Source organism: Cheilinus undulatus, linkage group 2, assembly GCF_018320785.1.
Source record: "Cheilinus undulatus linkage group 2, ASM1832078v1, whole genome shotgun sequence".
NCBI lineage: Eukaryota > Metazoa > Chordata > Actinopteri > Labriformes > Labridae > Cheilinus > Cheilinus undulatus.
The window spans coordinates 50,000,241-50,016,244 of NC_054866.1; the positions used below are offsets into that span (position 1 = coordinate 50,000,241).

Genomic DNA, 16,004 nt, shown 5'->3' on the forward strand with positions numbered 1-16,004 from the left:
TAAAAGAGTAACAATACAACAGACAAAAGACTATTAACATACATGATGAATTCTGTAAGTATTTCCAAATTGCAAGTCATCAAGCACAAATCTAAGAACTTAAGTTGATTTTAAAATCACATATATATTTTTAGCCCTAACCTTAAAATCTCTGTGACTGGAAGTGCTTATAATATTTCTATTTAATTTAGTCATATTTGATAAAAATTGTGACACATTTTATTATCAGAAAAATTTGAGAAAACATCCCCAGAAACCTATCTGACTCTTCCTGTTGTCTGCCCACTTCCCTGATCTCTGCTATTTTCAGAATTTAAAAATATTTCCAGTGAATTCATCTAATAAAAACGCACAGACACTGTGTTTTTGGAGGAGATGCCTGGGATGTTGTTTTTAATAACTTAGAAAACATTTATGTTACAGCGATACTACAGTAACAGTACAACAGAGAAATGGGAGGAGCCACACTCACATCCAGTGATGCCTGTTTGAATCCAGATTCAGAATTTTTTTAAAAATCTGCAAAGAAAGAAAATGCATATAAATGTTCAGTGGAATGATTTCAGGCTGGTGGCATAAACACGCGACTCTCTTTACGGCTGTAAGAGAAAGGATAGTTAGAGGAGGCTGTAATGTCAAAACTATGACAGATTTCACTCATAACTCAGCCGTTAGAGATGCTGAGAAAAATCTGGACTGGAAAATGAAAGTAAAACAGAGTTAATGTGAGTGAAAGTCCTCAGAGGGTAGTGCAAACTTTAGTGATTACATACTGAGAGTTTAGTTGAGATTATAAATGAATCATTGCTTGGTTTTCTAAATGTCAGCCTTGTAGTTCTGTACTTCAGGGATTTCTCAGCTAATGAGACAGCCTTATCTAAATCATGTTTGTCATGGACTTTCAACACACCTTAACTCTGGAGGAAAGTACCTGAAAGAACATGATCTGTAAAATTCAGCAGGTTGTATTCAAAACCACAAACGGATTTATCTGCCTGCATGAGAGCAGAGCCTATATCAATAACTTCACTTTTTCTAATTTTGCTCCAAGGTTTACTGTAAAAGACCTGAAGTGATCTAACATCAAACTTCTACTGACTTTATTTTAATATGCAAAAACTACCATCTTAGCAAGTGTATTGGTCTGATTTTAGGTCAAAAATACCTATTAACATCTCATTTACAGATAAAAATACAATAAAGGCCTGAATTACTTATCATCAGTAGCTATAGCCCAATTTAAAATGCTATTTAAAACCGTGACATCTACACCTTAGTGATGTTTTTGCCTTTACTGTCACAAAGACCGTACCCCCATTCTGTGCCCTCTACACAGGTAGTAATAGAGGTGTAAAAGAAGCAGAATGAGGGGAGTGAAGCATTGTATCTGTATGTGGAGATCACGCTCTTTTGCTGTCCTGCAACACCAAAACATACAAACACAGGCACCCAATATCACCCTGAAACAGTATCAATATCTGCAGCATAAAGCTGGCACTTCTGTTAGAATGCACCATAAAAAAACAAAATATCTGCGAATACAAAAAGCAAATTCAATGTTTAAGCGTCTATAAATATGCTGTAGTTCAGATGTGGACATCTCATAAATACACTCAGACTCATTTTCAATTCAGGCCTTATTTTCTTATTGTTGTATCTTAAAATTAGGGTTGCAAAAATTTGATTTTTGCATGTATCTGATACAAGCACATCTTTTTAATAGTAAAGAACACAGAGTGTCTTTAGTGCAGAGAGGATAGCAGAGCTGACAGAGGAGCAGGGACGGTCTGGTAGTCATTTGTGTGGGCCCTCCTGGAGTCTGTGGCACCCTAGATCAGGGGGTCCCAGACTTTTCAGCCCAGGACCCCCAAAATAACAATCCCAGGGACAGAACAAAGCTGTGCACATTCAAGAATCTCAACAAATGACCATGTTGTTTTTGAAACGGGCTAATTTTATTTACAATTGTTCTTTGTTTTTTTTTTGGAATTCATCCTGGGACACCCCTGGAGGTACCGACCCTCACTTTAGGAACCACTGCCCTAGGCAACCACCTCTACCTGATGGTACAGTTTTGTATTTAACCAATATTTATGACTTATACTGCAGATATGCACAGCCAATATAGTGAATGTAAACATCCTACCTATATTTTAGTTTTTTAGTAAATACACCTGCTGATAGAATCATGGATCCTCCTTGAAATAAGACATTTATCCACACTTTTAAAGTGTATTTGACTAATATTAAGTGCGATGAGATATTTTCGACTCTAAATGAGATAAAAACACTTGCTAAGATTTGAGTTTTTCACTGTTATCATGACAGAATTATCCACAGAATGATTATAAAGGTTTCTATCAAACAGCTTTTGTCTTGAGTAAAGTTTCAGACCAGGATCTGACGACTAGGCTACAGAAAAGTCTCTTATGTGTTGCTAAAGATTTACAGTTTGTACATATCATGACAGGATGGATACATACAGATAATAATGTCTGACTCACTGAAAGTTCACAATTTGTTTTTAAAAACTAAAGAAAAGAAGAAAAAATATATGTCCATTGCTGGGAATTTTTCTGGTTTTGTACCTCTTAAGTTTGACTTTTGGTTGTTTATTTAAAGCGACTTCTTTAAAGGTGCTCTCTAAAGTTATTCTCGCACTTAAATGTAACACAGGGGGAAAATCCTGGACAAGGTTTTAGAACAGTAGCCCTGTGTGGAGGTGCAGTAATACATTTTATTTAATCAAATTTTCCCTTACAAGCAAATACATTTCACTAATTTTTCTTCTCTGGGATCTCAACTTATTTATCTTGTCATCTAACAAAGCTGGTCTTCTCAAGTTTTTTCTTGAGATCTTAAGAAACCAACTCAGTATCACTGGAAAACCAGCTTTATTACCCAAAGTGACGAGATCAGAAAGTCCAGATCTCAAGAAAACAGCAGAATTTAAGGGTAAAAAGGAGTCAGGATAAAATTTATGGCTGCATTTCCACACAGGACTGCTGTTATTTTGGCAAGAACAAGCATGGGGTTTGTAAGCCGGCCTCTTCTCATTAACAGCTCGATTTACACTCACTGACCACTGTAACACCTGCAAACATAATACACTACAGATGTAATAGCAGATGCTACTACCTACGTTCTGGAAATGAAAAAACTATGACATTTGATGGGATTCATCACATCTTTGGGAAGATAAAAATCACGTCTCCTAAAACTGTATCGACTTTGCTCAAGTCAGGGTATTTGTTCGCCATGAAACAGGATATTTTTCCAGGGTCTTAAAACACTGGCAGGGTCATGAATCTTGAGAGGATTAATATTGGTTTTGAAAAATTCAGTAAAATCCAAGAGGTTCTTCCTGAATGAAGCCCTCTGAGTGGGTTTGTCTGATCCAATTATAGGTAGTTCTACAGTTCAGAGAGCAGACAAAAACAAAACTTGTTTTTTTTTTTTTTTTTTTTTGCATGTAAACTCACAGGACACACTGTGTTGGCTCTCCTTATTAAAGCACGTAACTGTTTTAACATGAACATCCATCCATTTTCTACACAGCTTATCCTGTTTGGGGTTGCAGGGGTTTGGAGCCTTTCCCCACTGTTATTGGAGGAGAGGCAGGGTAAATCCTGGACTGGTCACCGCTCAATCGCAAGGCTTATCCTTACACTCACAACTACGGGCAATTTAGAGATACCAATTAACCTAACAAGCATGTCTTTGGTCTATGGAAGGAAGCCAGAGTACGTGAAGAGAACCCAGGCATGCATGGGGAGAACATGCAAACTCTAACCCCTGCACCGCCACACAGCACTGTTTTAAGCAATCAGGGTACCTACTTCCTGTGACCAAAAAACTAACTTTGAGTTAGTTTGTTAAGTTATTGTAAAACAATAAAACTGGCTAGGTTAACAATGTTTATGTTAACTTAATTATTATTTCTTTGGAGTGCTGTTTTGAGATTTAAATTCATTCTGCAAAGATTCATGGCTCCACCTGTGTTTTAGGACTCTGTAATAGCCATCATGTGGGAAATGTATTATGTTTGAGGTTTTATAACCTTAAAACTGCAGATTTGTATGAAATTTGTGGTTTATTATGTTTCTTGGCAGATATTATGTTTGCAGGTGTAACAACCACTTTATAAGGTACACCTGTTCAGGTGTTCACTTATGCAAATATCTACTTGTTCTATTACACAGCAGCAACCTATGCATTTAGGCATGCAGACGGTCAAGACAATGAGCAGAAATTCAAATTAAGCATCAGAATGAGGACGGAAGACGATTCAAGTGAGTTTGAACGTGCTATGGTCGTGTTTGAGGGAATTTCCTACCCCACCCCTAAGACCAGGCAATGTCTGTCCAACGTTCAACTCGAGTAGAACCCAGTGTGATCTTCTGCTGCTGCAGATGCAGTTCTGTATACCTCAGCTGTAACCATTGGTTATTTGAGATATTTCTTGCTGTTCTCTCAGCTCAAACAGTCTGATCCTTTTTCCTCTTTTATCAGAGAGGGATTTTGACCCTGGAAACTGCCAATCTCTGAATACTTTGTTTTTTCTTACCATTCTCTGTAAGTTGTAGGGATGGTTGTGGGTGATTCCAGTAGTCTACTCACACCAGAACCATGGCACTTTCAAAGTAAATCCCCTTTTTTCCTTATCCTGATGCTTGGCTTGAACTATAGCATCTGCCGTGTTAAATATTAGTGTTAATCAGCAGTTGTACCTAATGAAGCCACCTGCAAGTGTATGTGAACAGCAGGTTAAAATCATCAAAAGCCTAAACAGTGATATGACTGTGATATGAATTAACCACTGAGCCCACTTACCACAGATAAAACAGATAGATATACGTGTTATTCAGAGGCTGGTAGAGAAAACAGTTAGCATTGTTGTCTGATTGGTGAGCATCGGAGGCTCAATCAAAAAATAAAGCTTTGTTCCTTCTTAAAAACTCCTGGCATCCCATAACGGGACTCGAATAGTTAAAAACCGTTAAAATGTGTACGACATCGAGCTGAACGTGAGCAGAACTTGGCTCTTTGTAACAAGACTGTTTTTTTTTTTCTTTTTTTTTTTTTTTTACTGGTGAACGGGCTCCTCGCTGGTCTTATTTCACACAAATCAACAGCTGCAGAGTTTCAGAGAAAACAAGCAAACTGTCGATGAACTCGCAGTTTGAAACCTTTTTTGCTCCACGCATCACTCACAGCAGCATCTCTCCACTTCTCCTTCATATAGAAAATATAACACTATATTTTACAAGAGGACTAAGAGAACAGAACATCTATTATCTTACAAGGAACAGCGTACAGGCAGAGTATGTACAGCAAACATGGTCCCGCCGTCACAAAGGAGCGCCAGCAGTCTGGAACTGAACACTTTGGATCAACACCCTGAATGTTACTGGGATCCTTTTAAAATCAAAATAACTCTAAAACTAACCAAATTAAATATTCTTCAGATGTTGTTTTAGATGCAGCTGGGTTTTAATGACATCCTGAGAAAGTTGGAGCTATATTCCCCATTCAGGTAACTGGTAAACTTGATTTAAATGCACAGTATGTATATTTCACCGTCAGGGGGCTCTTAATCAAAACAATAACAAAAGATGGGTAGTGTAGAATCATGGGAGTGATTTCCTGCTACTCCATCCCCCCAACAAATCCGACTATAATCAAGACGAACAAGGGGAGCTTGGGCGACTGAACTTTTACCTAATGGCAGGGAATAATCATCGTCCATTACAAGCAAAGCATGAATGAAATACAGCAAACGAATGGCAGTTTTCAGTATAAGTGCCAGCTGCCTTATGGAGCAGTCTTCAGGTGCTTCAGCAGCAAAGATAAACATGTTGAGTCTCTAATAGCAGAGAAGACATGCCCCCTCACGACTATACAAATGACGCATTACTCTGGCTGTGAAAACACGGGAATATTAATGGTAATATGAGTACTCATCTAAAAAATATAACAAAGTTTACGTCTTTTTCTAAGTGATATAGATCAGGAATGGTCAAATTTGGCTTCTGAGAGGGCCACATTATTTTTCTTCTCCGTGCCAGAGGGCTAAATTGTTACAGATTGGGGAATACTCTCAATCTAAGAATTATACATATGCAGAAGTTCGAAGCATGTAGGGCGCTAAGGATTTAACAAGGGGCCCATTGGGCCACAACCCGGGACTGGAGAAGAAGGGAGAGTGACCAGAGTCAAGCTTGACACGTTAACACATGCTTTTCACCCCTGGTTTTAGGCCCATGGGACATCCACAACATGACCAGGGGCTCGTGGCAACCCTACTATCCAAACAGACAGTACTCTAGACCATGCTTACTCACCACATCCAACCCTTACTCCACCTTAAAGGTGTGAATTTTATTATTTTTAACAGATTATTTTCCCATGCCCCTGGCTGTAAGCAAGGGCACCAAGAGCATGACCAGGGTTGTGTCAATCTTCCTTACTGCCCAATGGTGCCCTCAGTTGAGCTTATTCTCCATTATACGTCTTACTACAGCCTCAAATTTTGGCCCAAACATGCCTAAAAGCTCTGTACAGCACTGTAGATACTTCTAATTTAGCAAAAGTAACAAATATATAGCTTTGACCATGCAAATGTAAAAAGTAATGCTTATTTATCCAGCTAACCACAGAATTAAAGCCAATCTAAAATGCTTTTTCAATGCAAAGAACATGATACTTACAGGTTGTTGTAGGAGGTTTAACTTTTATATGTATTTTAAAATAAAAAAGCATTTAACAATGTATATAAAAGATTTTTTGAGCAACAATTAAAGTCAGTTATATCTTTAATTTCTTGCAAAGAACCAAACATATATGACTAATCAAAGATAATGATATAAATGTTTCTTTTTTTTCTGTTTTCATGGCAGACCTCATCATGTTTTCATTTATGTTTACAATTTCTGAAATTGAATTCTCGGCCACAATGAGTGACGAAGAGGGCTGGGGTTGGCCCCTCGGCCACCAGTGGCTCATCACTTTAAATGACCATCTGAATGCTTCTAAGATTGCATTAATGTAAAGGAAAAATATCTTTAAATGTGCTATAAAACCTTCAAAATAAGGAGGAAATGGGTGCTGAATTGCAGTCAACAATGGGAAGGTTATAGTTTTCGTTCAGGTGATTATTGAACACATGTATGATTAGATCATGATTTACACCTGTGTTTACTTTAACGCTAACCTGACACATCAGAAAGTCTGTTTCACAATCCATGGCGTGGAATATATTTCACATCCATCTGTGTAAGCCCCCATAGATGGTGTTTGGGAAGGAAAAAACCTTTAAAATAAAATCTAAAAGGGTGATTGGATGAACCTTCTGTCACATTAATTCACGGGCCAATCAGAGTGATAAAACATGACATAGTAGATGTACAACCCTGGTAGGCAGACAGGCAGCCATTATTGTTGTTCAGCTGTTATCATCGTTAACTATCAGGGGAGCCAGTTGGTACATTAAACTCTTGCTGAAGCCAGTGAGAAGAGCAAAAAACATCTTTTCCACCAAAGAAAGCACTCAGTGCAATTCTTTGCTCTTCTTTTAATAAAGAAATGTTGATCACTTTTAATGGAACTGTTGGTATGGTTGCACCCACGCAAATAGTTCCACTGGTAACCACTGTTTACCAGGTTGTAGTACAACTAAGCCACACCTGTAGCTACTGCCTCATTCTCCTCGAATGATGCTGATTAGTCAGGCCAGGGCGCTTCAGCTTTGCAAGATGGAGCTGCCTGATGATAGACATGGAGTTTGGCCAATTCATCAACTTTGCAGAGTTAAAATCTCATTTACTACAGGCTTTGTAAATGTTAATCACAAATATACAAAAAATATGACAAGGATTTCATTAGAGCTAGATTTAATAACAATAGTAAAGAGAAAACATCTGAAATAGCATGCTTGTGAATGATAATGGAGTCTTTGAAACAGCCACACATATTTCTACTGGAAAGGATCGCACGTGTGCATATCTTGGTAGACGCATACAAGCAAAGGAGGAGGAGGGCCTGAAGGCAGACTGCCCTCTAATCAATCAATCTCAGATTGAGTTGATCTTTGCGATGGATAAGGTGGCAAATTTTAAGAGCCAACAGATGTTTTTATCTGATCTATAAAGCTAGAATGGGGCAATGTTTGGTGATCAAAGGTTCACTATTCATTACTGCAGGATAATGGCTATACTTTCGTTCAAACAAGCAGCCTAAAATCATGCTCACTAAGGGTTTTCAAGGGTGCAGATGGTCTAGTGGTTAGGTCGAGCCCCATGTACGTGGGCAGCCAGGGTTCAAGTATGGCCTGTGGGTCTTTCGCTGCATGTCATTCCCCACTCTCTCATTTCTGTTTGCAGCTCTATCCACTGTGTTTTATAAAACAAGTGACTGGCAAACTGCAATGACATTTGCTAAAAAGCATCTTGGGAAAGTGGATTTTGGATTTTAGCTGTTTTAGCTTCCACATGAAAGCTAATGAAGGTTATTAAAGTTGAGCAGTGGCAATGTCTGACGACCTGAGCAAGGGGAATGACATGGAGGCTAACTACAGGTGTATTTATTTTATTTGATTTCATTGATGGATGATTTTAAATGAACTTTGGGGCCAAGAGGATTATAAACAGTGAAAGTTGAGGGTTAAAATTCTCAAATGTTTTGATTCTAAGGTTCTATCTGCTACAGAGCTGAGAAAAAAATTCTGTGAAGCATTTCAGGATTTTTAAGGTTGTTTTTGATCACTGAGATTTTAGATCTCAGTCGGTAAGGACACTTAAAAGTATGCCCTCTACCTCGAAATGTGCATAGGACTCTTTATTATTAATAACACTCATCAAAATTTACTTTTAGAAACTGTGACCTGATGCACAGGCTCACTTTAAGCTCAGTCTCAAGTTTGGTGTAAACATCAGGCCAAACCTCTCCTTCTGCTTATGAAAGTGCAAAATTTGATGCTTTGTTTACACTAAAGGAAATCTCACCAGCTGTCTGCTTCTGTTAGAGTAAAATAATAAGGAGTTATGATAAATAATAAAAGTTATTGTCGTAAAAAACACTGCTGCAGCTGCATGGAAGGACAGTGACACTTAAAAAATGTGTTTTAATTTCTATAGAGAACAGTAGCTATGTCTTAATCTCATTTGGTGCCCTGCTCAGCTGCTTGAAAAACTCTGTTGTCATTTAGTTTAAGGCTAAATTTGAGGCTGCTTACTTAATTCCCACCAGTGTTGTTGAAAGAACAAGCCTGGCCTCTCTAACATAACAGATAAGATCCAAAGTGTTCGCTTTGACACTGACGCTCTCTTTGTTGGCAGGTTTTAAGTGCTATGAGAGTAATGAAGTGCTTCGTTATGAGGTTCACTACATACAGACTCCTGTGTCCAGCTCCATCAGACCCAAACAGGATGAACCTACAATCGTCCAGCCTCATGGACCCAGCAGAAAGACGTCCCAGACCAAAGAGATCGGGGAATTAAAAAATCACAATAAACTCCGGGCCCTGCGCGTCCACTGAAACATGAAGTGCTGGCGGTCCTGGTGTGATGAAGCTTTTGGTCCGTTTTGCCAGAAGTGACGACGGGTGTCAGTGATGAGTTTATGTGCAGTGGAGAGCACGCTACCACGATACGACAGCGAGGAAGAAGAGCAAGACGGGAGCAGGAGATGGGTTTTGGGTTTTTTTTAAAGGCCTGACAGTTAGAGAAAAACAGAAAAGAAGACTCAAATGTTCCTCACAGCCATCATGACTGTGGACTGTTCTGGACTGAGTTTAAAGAGTCTGTCTGGCCCTCCTCCTCGTCCTCGTCTTCCTCCTCCTCTACACCTTCATCATCATCTTCATCCTGCTCCTCTGGATGGACGGGGCCGTTGTGTCTGCCCTGCCTGCCTGACCCTGCACTGTCCTTGGCCCCAGCGCGACCTCCAGCCCCAGGCTTGGCCGGGCCTCTGGAGGTCCGATGTCTGTTAGACGGAGACAGGCTGCGGCCCCGTCCCTTTTCCTGAGTGTCACTGTCGTTTTTGTTTTCCGCTCTCCTCTCTCCCGCTGACTTTTTCATCTTCTGCCTCCTCTCTTCGTCCTCCTCGTCTTCCTCCTCCTCCTCCTCCTCCTCGTCTGAGTCAATGCGGTTGAGTCTTTTCCGAACCGGACGATCTTCTTCTGAAGTCGACTCTGATTCATCTGACTCGTCTTCGTCTGTTGAAGGTCGCCGTTTCTTCAGCATCTGAGCGAGGCGTTTGCGCCGCTGCTGTGTCAGGATCTCTCTCCTCTTTCCTCTTCCCATCTTCTCTGGGTCGTCCTCCTCTTCGTCTGTCCTCTTTGACCTCCTCGGCCTGTCTTTGTCTTCCTCCTTCTCCAACATTTTCCTCTTCAGCCGACTTCCCCTCTCTCTGTCGTCCCCCTCCTCTTCGTCTTCAGACCTCCTCTGCTTGTCTCTCGTTCGGTTTCTCCTGAGGCCTTCCTCGTCTCTTCTCCTGCTTACTCTCCTTCTCTGGTCATCTTCCTCTTCGTCTTCATAGTCATCCTCCTCGTCAGAGTCTCTGGAAGAAGGCAACCCTAAGAGGAAAAGAGAGAAAATATATTAGGTGAAAAACAACAAAATAAGTAGCTGTAAGCAGTGCTTCAGATAATCTGATTAAATGTTAAGGGTCTTCATCCTGAACTTGAAAAACAGCAGCTTTTTGTTTACTTTCTATTGACATCCTAATATTTGCTGAGAAGAAAACCATAACAAGACCCCAGCTGCATCCTGATCCCCACAGCTGAACCACTCTCTGACAATTCGAGTAACTACAACACATCCTTCCTTTAACAGTTGTATTTAGTATTTAGTAGAGTCACCTTTGGCTGCAATCACAGCTCTGAGTCTGTGTGGATAGGTCTCAATCTGGACACTGTAGTTTTACTCCATTCTTCTTTGCTAAACTTCTCAAGTTCTGTCAGGTTGCACAGGGACCAGGTGTTAACAGCCCTTTTCATGTACAGCCATAAATTTTCTATTGAATTGAGGTCTGGGCTTTGACTCCACCACTCCTGAACATTCACCTTGTTGTCTTTAAACCATTTCTGTGTAGCGTTCTCTGTATGCTTCAGGTTATTGTTTTGCTGGAAAATAAAGCTTCTCCCAGGTCGTAGTTCTCTTGCAGACTGAATAAGATTATCCTCCAGGATTTTCCTATATTTTTCTGTATTCATTTTACCCTCTACCTTCACAAGCCTTCAAGGGCCAGCTGCTTAGAAGCATCCCCACAGCATAAAGCTGCCACCACCATGCTTCACAGTGGAGATGGTGTGTTAATAGTGGTGTGCAGTGTTTGATGTCCACCATACATCTTGCCTGATGGCCAAAAAGCTCAATTCTGGTCTCATCAGACTAAAGAACTTTCTTCCTCTTGACCATGGAGTCTCCCACATGCCTTTTGGTGAACTCTAGTCCAGATGGAATATGAGCTTTCTTCAACAGTGTCTTTCTGTTTGCCACTCATAAAGCTTTGACTGGTGAAGAACCCGGCCAACAGTTGTTGTCTGCAGAGTCTCTCCCATCTCAGCTGCTGAAGCTTGGAACTCCTTCAGAGTAGTCATAGGTGTCTTGGTGGCCTCTCTCACTAGTCTCCTTCTTGCATGCTCACTCAGTTTGTGAGGACGGTCTGATCCAGGCAGATTTACACGTGACATATTCCTTCCTTTTCTTAATGATGGATTTAACTGAACTCTGGGGGATGATCAGTGCCTTGGAATTGTTTTTTTGTATCCATCCCGACTTACACTTTTCAATCACCTTTTCTCTGAGTTGCTTGGAGTGTTCTTTTATCTTTATGGTGTAATGGTAGCCAGGAATACTGATTAGCCAATGACTGGACCTTCCAGACACCGGTGTCTTTATACTACGGTCACTTGAGACACATTCACTGCACTCAGGTGTTCCCCTTTTACTAATTGTGAGACTACTAGCCAGTTAATTTCATCGACAATCGAATGTGGCTTAAAAGGTATTTAATTTAAAGACTGAGACTGAGACAAAAAAGAGCTGTCAACATTAACACTGCTATTAGCACCAGTTGGCTGGACCTCTGCTGAATTAGGTCTGTCAGTTTAAAGTGGGTGAAAATGTATGCAATCACTTATTTAACATTACATATTTTTGTTTAATTGACATTACTTTGCAGAAATCTGTTTTCACTTTGACATTAAAGAGTATTTTTTTTTTCTTGTCAAAAAAAGCCAAATTGTATTGGCCATGAGTTTGAAAACTTTTTATAGGCACTGTATATGTTCATGGTGGTTGCAAAGACAATTGTGCGTCAACATTCTGAACCATCCTTGAAATAACATAATTTAAAGACACAACACATTGTGGTTTCTGCTCCCTGACTCATTATTCATGCACTAAACTGAAAATGGCGGCAGATACTCAGAGCAGACTGACCATCACTGTAGTCACTGGAGTGATGCTCCTTTCGTGGTCTGCCACGTGGTTTAGCCTTGACCCTGATGGTGGACGTCCGAGAGTTGTCTGATGACTCGGAGGTCTCGCAGTAGTTGACCTGCTGGCGCTGGCCTCGCCTGAGACCTCGCCTCTTTTTGTCATCTTCGCTGTCAGTCATGTCGCTGATTTGATCAGAGTCTGGAGAGAAGCAGTGAAATCGTATTACATGAAGAAAGAAAAAGTACAAATGATTTCACTCTAGATACTGTTTACGGATTTGCTCTTGCTCTTTTCTTAGATATGATCTACTGGTAGTAAAAAAAATGTGGATAAAATTAGCGATGCTACAAATAAAACAACAAAAAAGTTTTAAAAAACTGTGATAACATCAGAACTATCTAAAACTAAAAAAAAAATCCCGCTGCCAGTTTAGATAAACTCAGTGTGCTCTGTGCAGAAAGAACTAAGTTTTGCAGCAGAGCAGTTTTCCCTCACCAAGCACTCACCTAAGTCTTCATCACTGTCTTCCTCCTCTTCCTCTGATGAACGTCTCTGCCGCCGTCTCGTTCGCCTCCTGCCCCTGCCTCTGGTCCTGCTCAGTTGAGGTTTAGCCACTCCTCTCATTGCCCGTCTGGGGCGAGTTCCACTTTCCAAACTGCCCACATCGCTGCCCACATCTTCATCGTCATCTTCATCTTCTGCACCAAAATCCTCATCCTCCGAGCTGAGATGGGACGCAAGAAACAAAATCAGATGGAGGAAGGAATTTAATCTTTTTAAATTAAAGGACAAGGACAGAGAATGATCTAGAAGGGCAAAGAAGGTAGAGTAAAGGTGTGTCGTGTAGGTGTGTTACCTATTACTGAGCATGAACTCGTCTTCGCTCTCTACCGCTGTGCTGTCACTCTCCAGGTCGTTCAGTCGACGTTTCTTCCTGTTTCTGGCTGAATAAGCCTGACCTCTCACTGGTCGCTGAGTCTTTTTTGGCTCTTCTGATAGGACAGTGGGGATTTCTGTCCCTTGTCCTGCTCCTACATTAAAAGAGTTAGGGTTAGAAAGAGAATCAAAACAGACACTTTAGATATTTGATACTGGATCACTAATATAACAACACAAATAACCGCTTCATTCTTTTTCAGTGAGTTACTATTAGCCAACTTTATAAAGGAAATCTAAGAATTTCAATGATTGTATACTTTTTTTCCTTTTATTTGCATGCAATAAACCCACATACATCATGAATATTTATATAAAAACAAGCATCCCAATTAAGTAATGTTAAATGTCTTTTTTTTTTTTTTTTTTTTAGCTGGCTGTGCAAGTACTCCTGATTGAGACCCACACACTGCTCGCTGTCAGCTTTCTGCTCTTTTGTCTCTAAAATACCCTTTTCTGATAAGCAGATCATCACTTCATTAACAGCATAAAGACTGTCCAGTTTATCTGATCTTTATCTCAACTCACCACAGATGTCTCCAATGTCTTCCTCTATCGCCTCGTCAATCGCATCGTCAAAGTCATCAAACCTGCAAACACAAACGCTGACTTAGGTAAGGGACCAGAGCCTGGATCTGAGTAAACTTCACCCTGAAGTCTGGTTTCATTTGGTCAGTTCGAACACAAGCATACTGCACTCAAAAACCATGCCAGAGTCCGCTGGAAGAGGTGGTCTTAGGTATGATTTATGTGGACTTGGGCATGCCGCAGAAGTCAATTCAAAACGCCTCCTGTCTCTTCAAAAAGCTTATTATCCATGCAGCATGAGCCCCTTCCATCCTCCCGGCAACATGGAAGATGAGGAAGTAGGGCCAGGGCTGTTGCCATCTTAAAAATAAAAACATCCACAGCAGCGGGATGGAGTCAACCAGAGTGGATGCCTCTTCTTCTTCCCTCTTCTTGGTGTATTCTCCTACCAGCTACATGCATATCACCACCTACTGAGTCAGACTGTACATATATGTCCATATATGCAAGATTGCTTATGCAAGGAATGATGTTACTCAGATTAGCGAGGAGAGGGGGAGCACACATGCCTCGGCACAGTATAAGACATTCATGACTAATGTGAAAACACCCTTAGATATTAAGTGTACCTTTTGTGATGTTAAGCCAGAGACAGTCATACATTTATTTGATCACTTCTCCTCTATACTGGTGTTTTTGAGCCTTCTGAGCACTTGAAATAGGTCAGTCATTACAGGAGCAGAAACATGGAGAGGTACTGTTGTTTAAACTTAACATGTAAAATTCACCAGCAAATAAATGCCAGCTGAATCCTGCTGTGAAAACCTATATGGAGGTTTCAGATTGCACCAGTTGTGAAAATAAGGACCAATTTAGATGTCAGCTGATAACTGACATCTGTTCATGCAACATCATTAAGCCGATGGCTAATGTTTGTAAAAAGGGGAAATATCTGCTGATACCTATTTTTCATTGACCCATCTGTGCATCCCTAGTTTTTAGGAAAGAAAAATCCATTGCTGACCTGAGAACTACGGAAACACTTCCTTCAAAGGTGGCCTTAAAACACTGCTTTTCTCTCAAGCCTTTGGCTGTTAGGTTATATTTGAGTGCAGAATTGTTCATGGATTTGTATATATTCTTTTTAGGAGACCCTAACATTAGTGTATGCAAAATGCTGTACAGATTGGTGCAAGGGGTGTCCGAATTACTGTTTTTCTTGGGCCAATTATTTTTTTCTTCTATAAAGCACATTGAGTTTACATTTGTATGAAATGTACTATATAAATAAAATTTAATTTAAGAAGTATTTTTTGTGCTTTATGGATACACACAAAGTCGTTGTGAGTTAAACTGAAGATGACATGAAAAATTTTTAAAAAATACAAAAAGCAAAAAAAAAAAAAAAAAAAAAAAAAGCCTTAACCCAGACCAGGCTGTACCCACCTGTAGCTGATGTGCTTCCTGGTTCTGGTTGATCTCCTGCCCAGATTTTTGCTCTTCTTGGGATCTTTCTTCTTTGCAGACTTCTCCTCTTCCTCCTCCTCAGCCTACAGAAGACACAAAAATGATAACCCTTTGAAAATTTAACACATGGCCATGATATCAGTTTATGACTACATTTTTCCAATAAAGCAAGAATGACCAAACTGTTTCATGCTTTTTAAAAAAATCACCAGTTGTCTTTTGGCAGCTTTGACTCACAGAGTCAACCTGGGAAATAATCTTCTTTGATTTCTTCACCACTCCTTCAAATGCAACAGCCATCTCATATGATAACTGTAAATGTGAGCAGACTTTTAAGGTCAGACCACTGACTGTATATTAAGATGGAAAACACACCTTATCCTCCTTCTGGTGTACAAGTATGAAGCCCTTTGTGACAGGGCTGACATGTTGCTCCTTTGGAGCCAAATTCACGCAGTAGGAATGTCTAATGTAATCACACCTTTAACTTTCAGATAAGACGTCAAAAATTGCCCAGGGGGGTTCAGCCCACAACAGAGAAGATTCTTGAGTTGGTTTGGAGCAGACACTTACAATTATATTTAAAGTTAAATGACCTTCGTGTTAGTGTTCATTACATTTCCTGATTCA

The 16,004-nt window shown here is 40.1% G+C and overlaps 1 protein-coding gene across 2 annotated transcripts in view; it reads right to left on the reverse strand.

The window, feature by feature from the left end:
• Positions 1–1,933: 1,933 nt before the first annotated feature.
• The window catches only part of rsf1a (remodeling and spacing factor 1a), a 28,983-nt gene continuing 14,912 nt past the window's right edge, over positions 1,934–16,004 (reverse strand). For both annotated transcript variants that reach the window (XM_041799679.1, XM_041799670.1), the window contains exons 13-18: positions 15,354–15,457; positions 13,908–13,969; positions 13,300–13,474; positions 12,950–13,167; positions 12,444–12,641; positions 1,934–10,573 (exon numbers count right to left, since the gene is read on the reverse strand). In XM_041799679.1, coding sequence (XP_041655613.1) covers positions 9,762–10,573; positions 12,444–12,641; positions 12,950–13,167; positions 13,300–13,474; positions 13,908–13,969; positions 15,354–15,457 — 1,569 coding nt within the window. In that variant the 3' untranslated portion in view covers positions 1,934–9,761. The remainder of the gene's footprint in view (positions 10,574–12,443; positions 12,642–12,949; positions 13,168–13,299; positions 13,475–13,907; positions 13,970–15,353; positions 15,458–16,004) is intronic.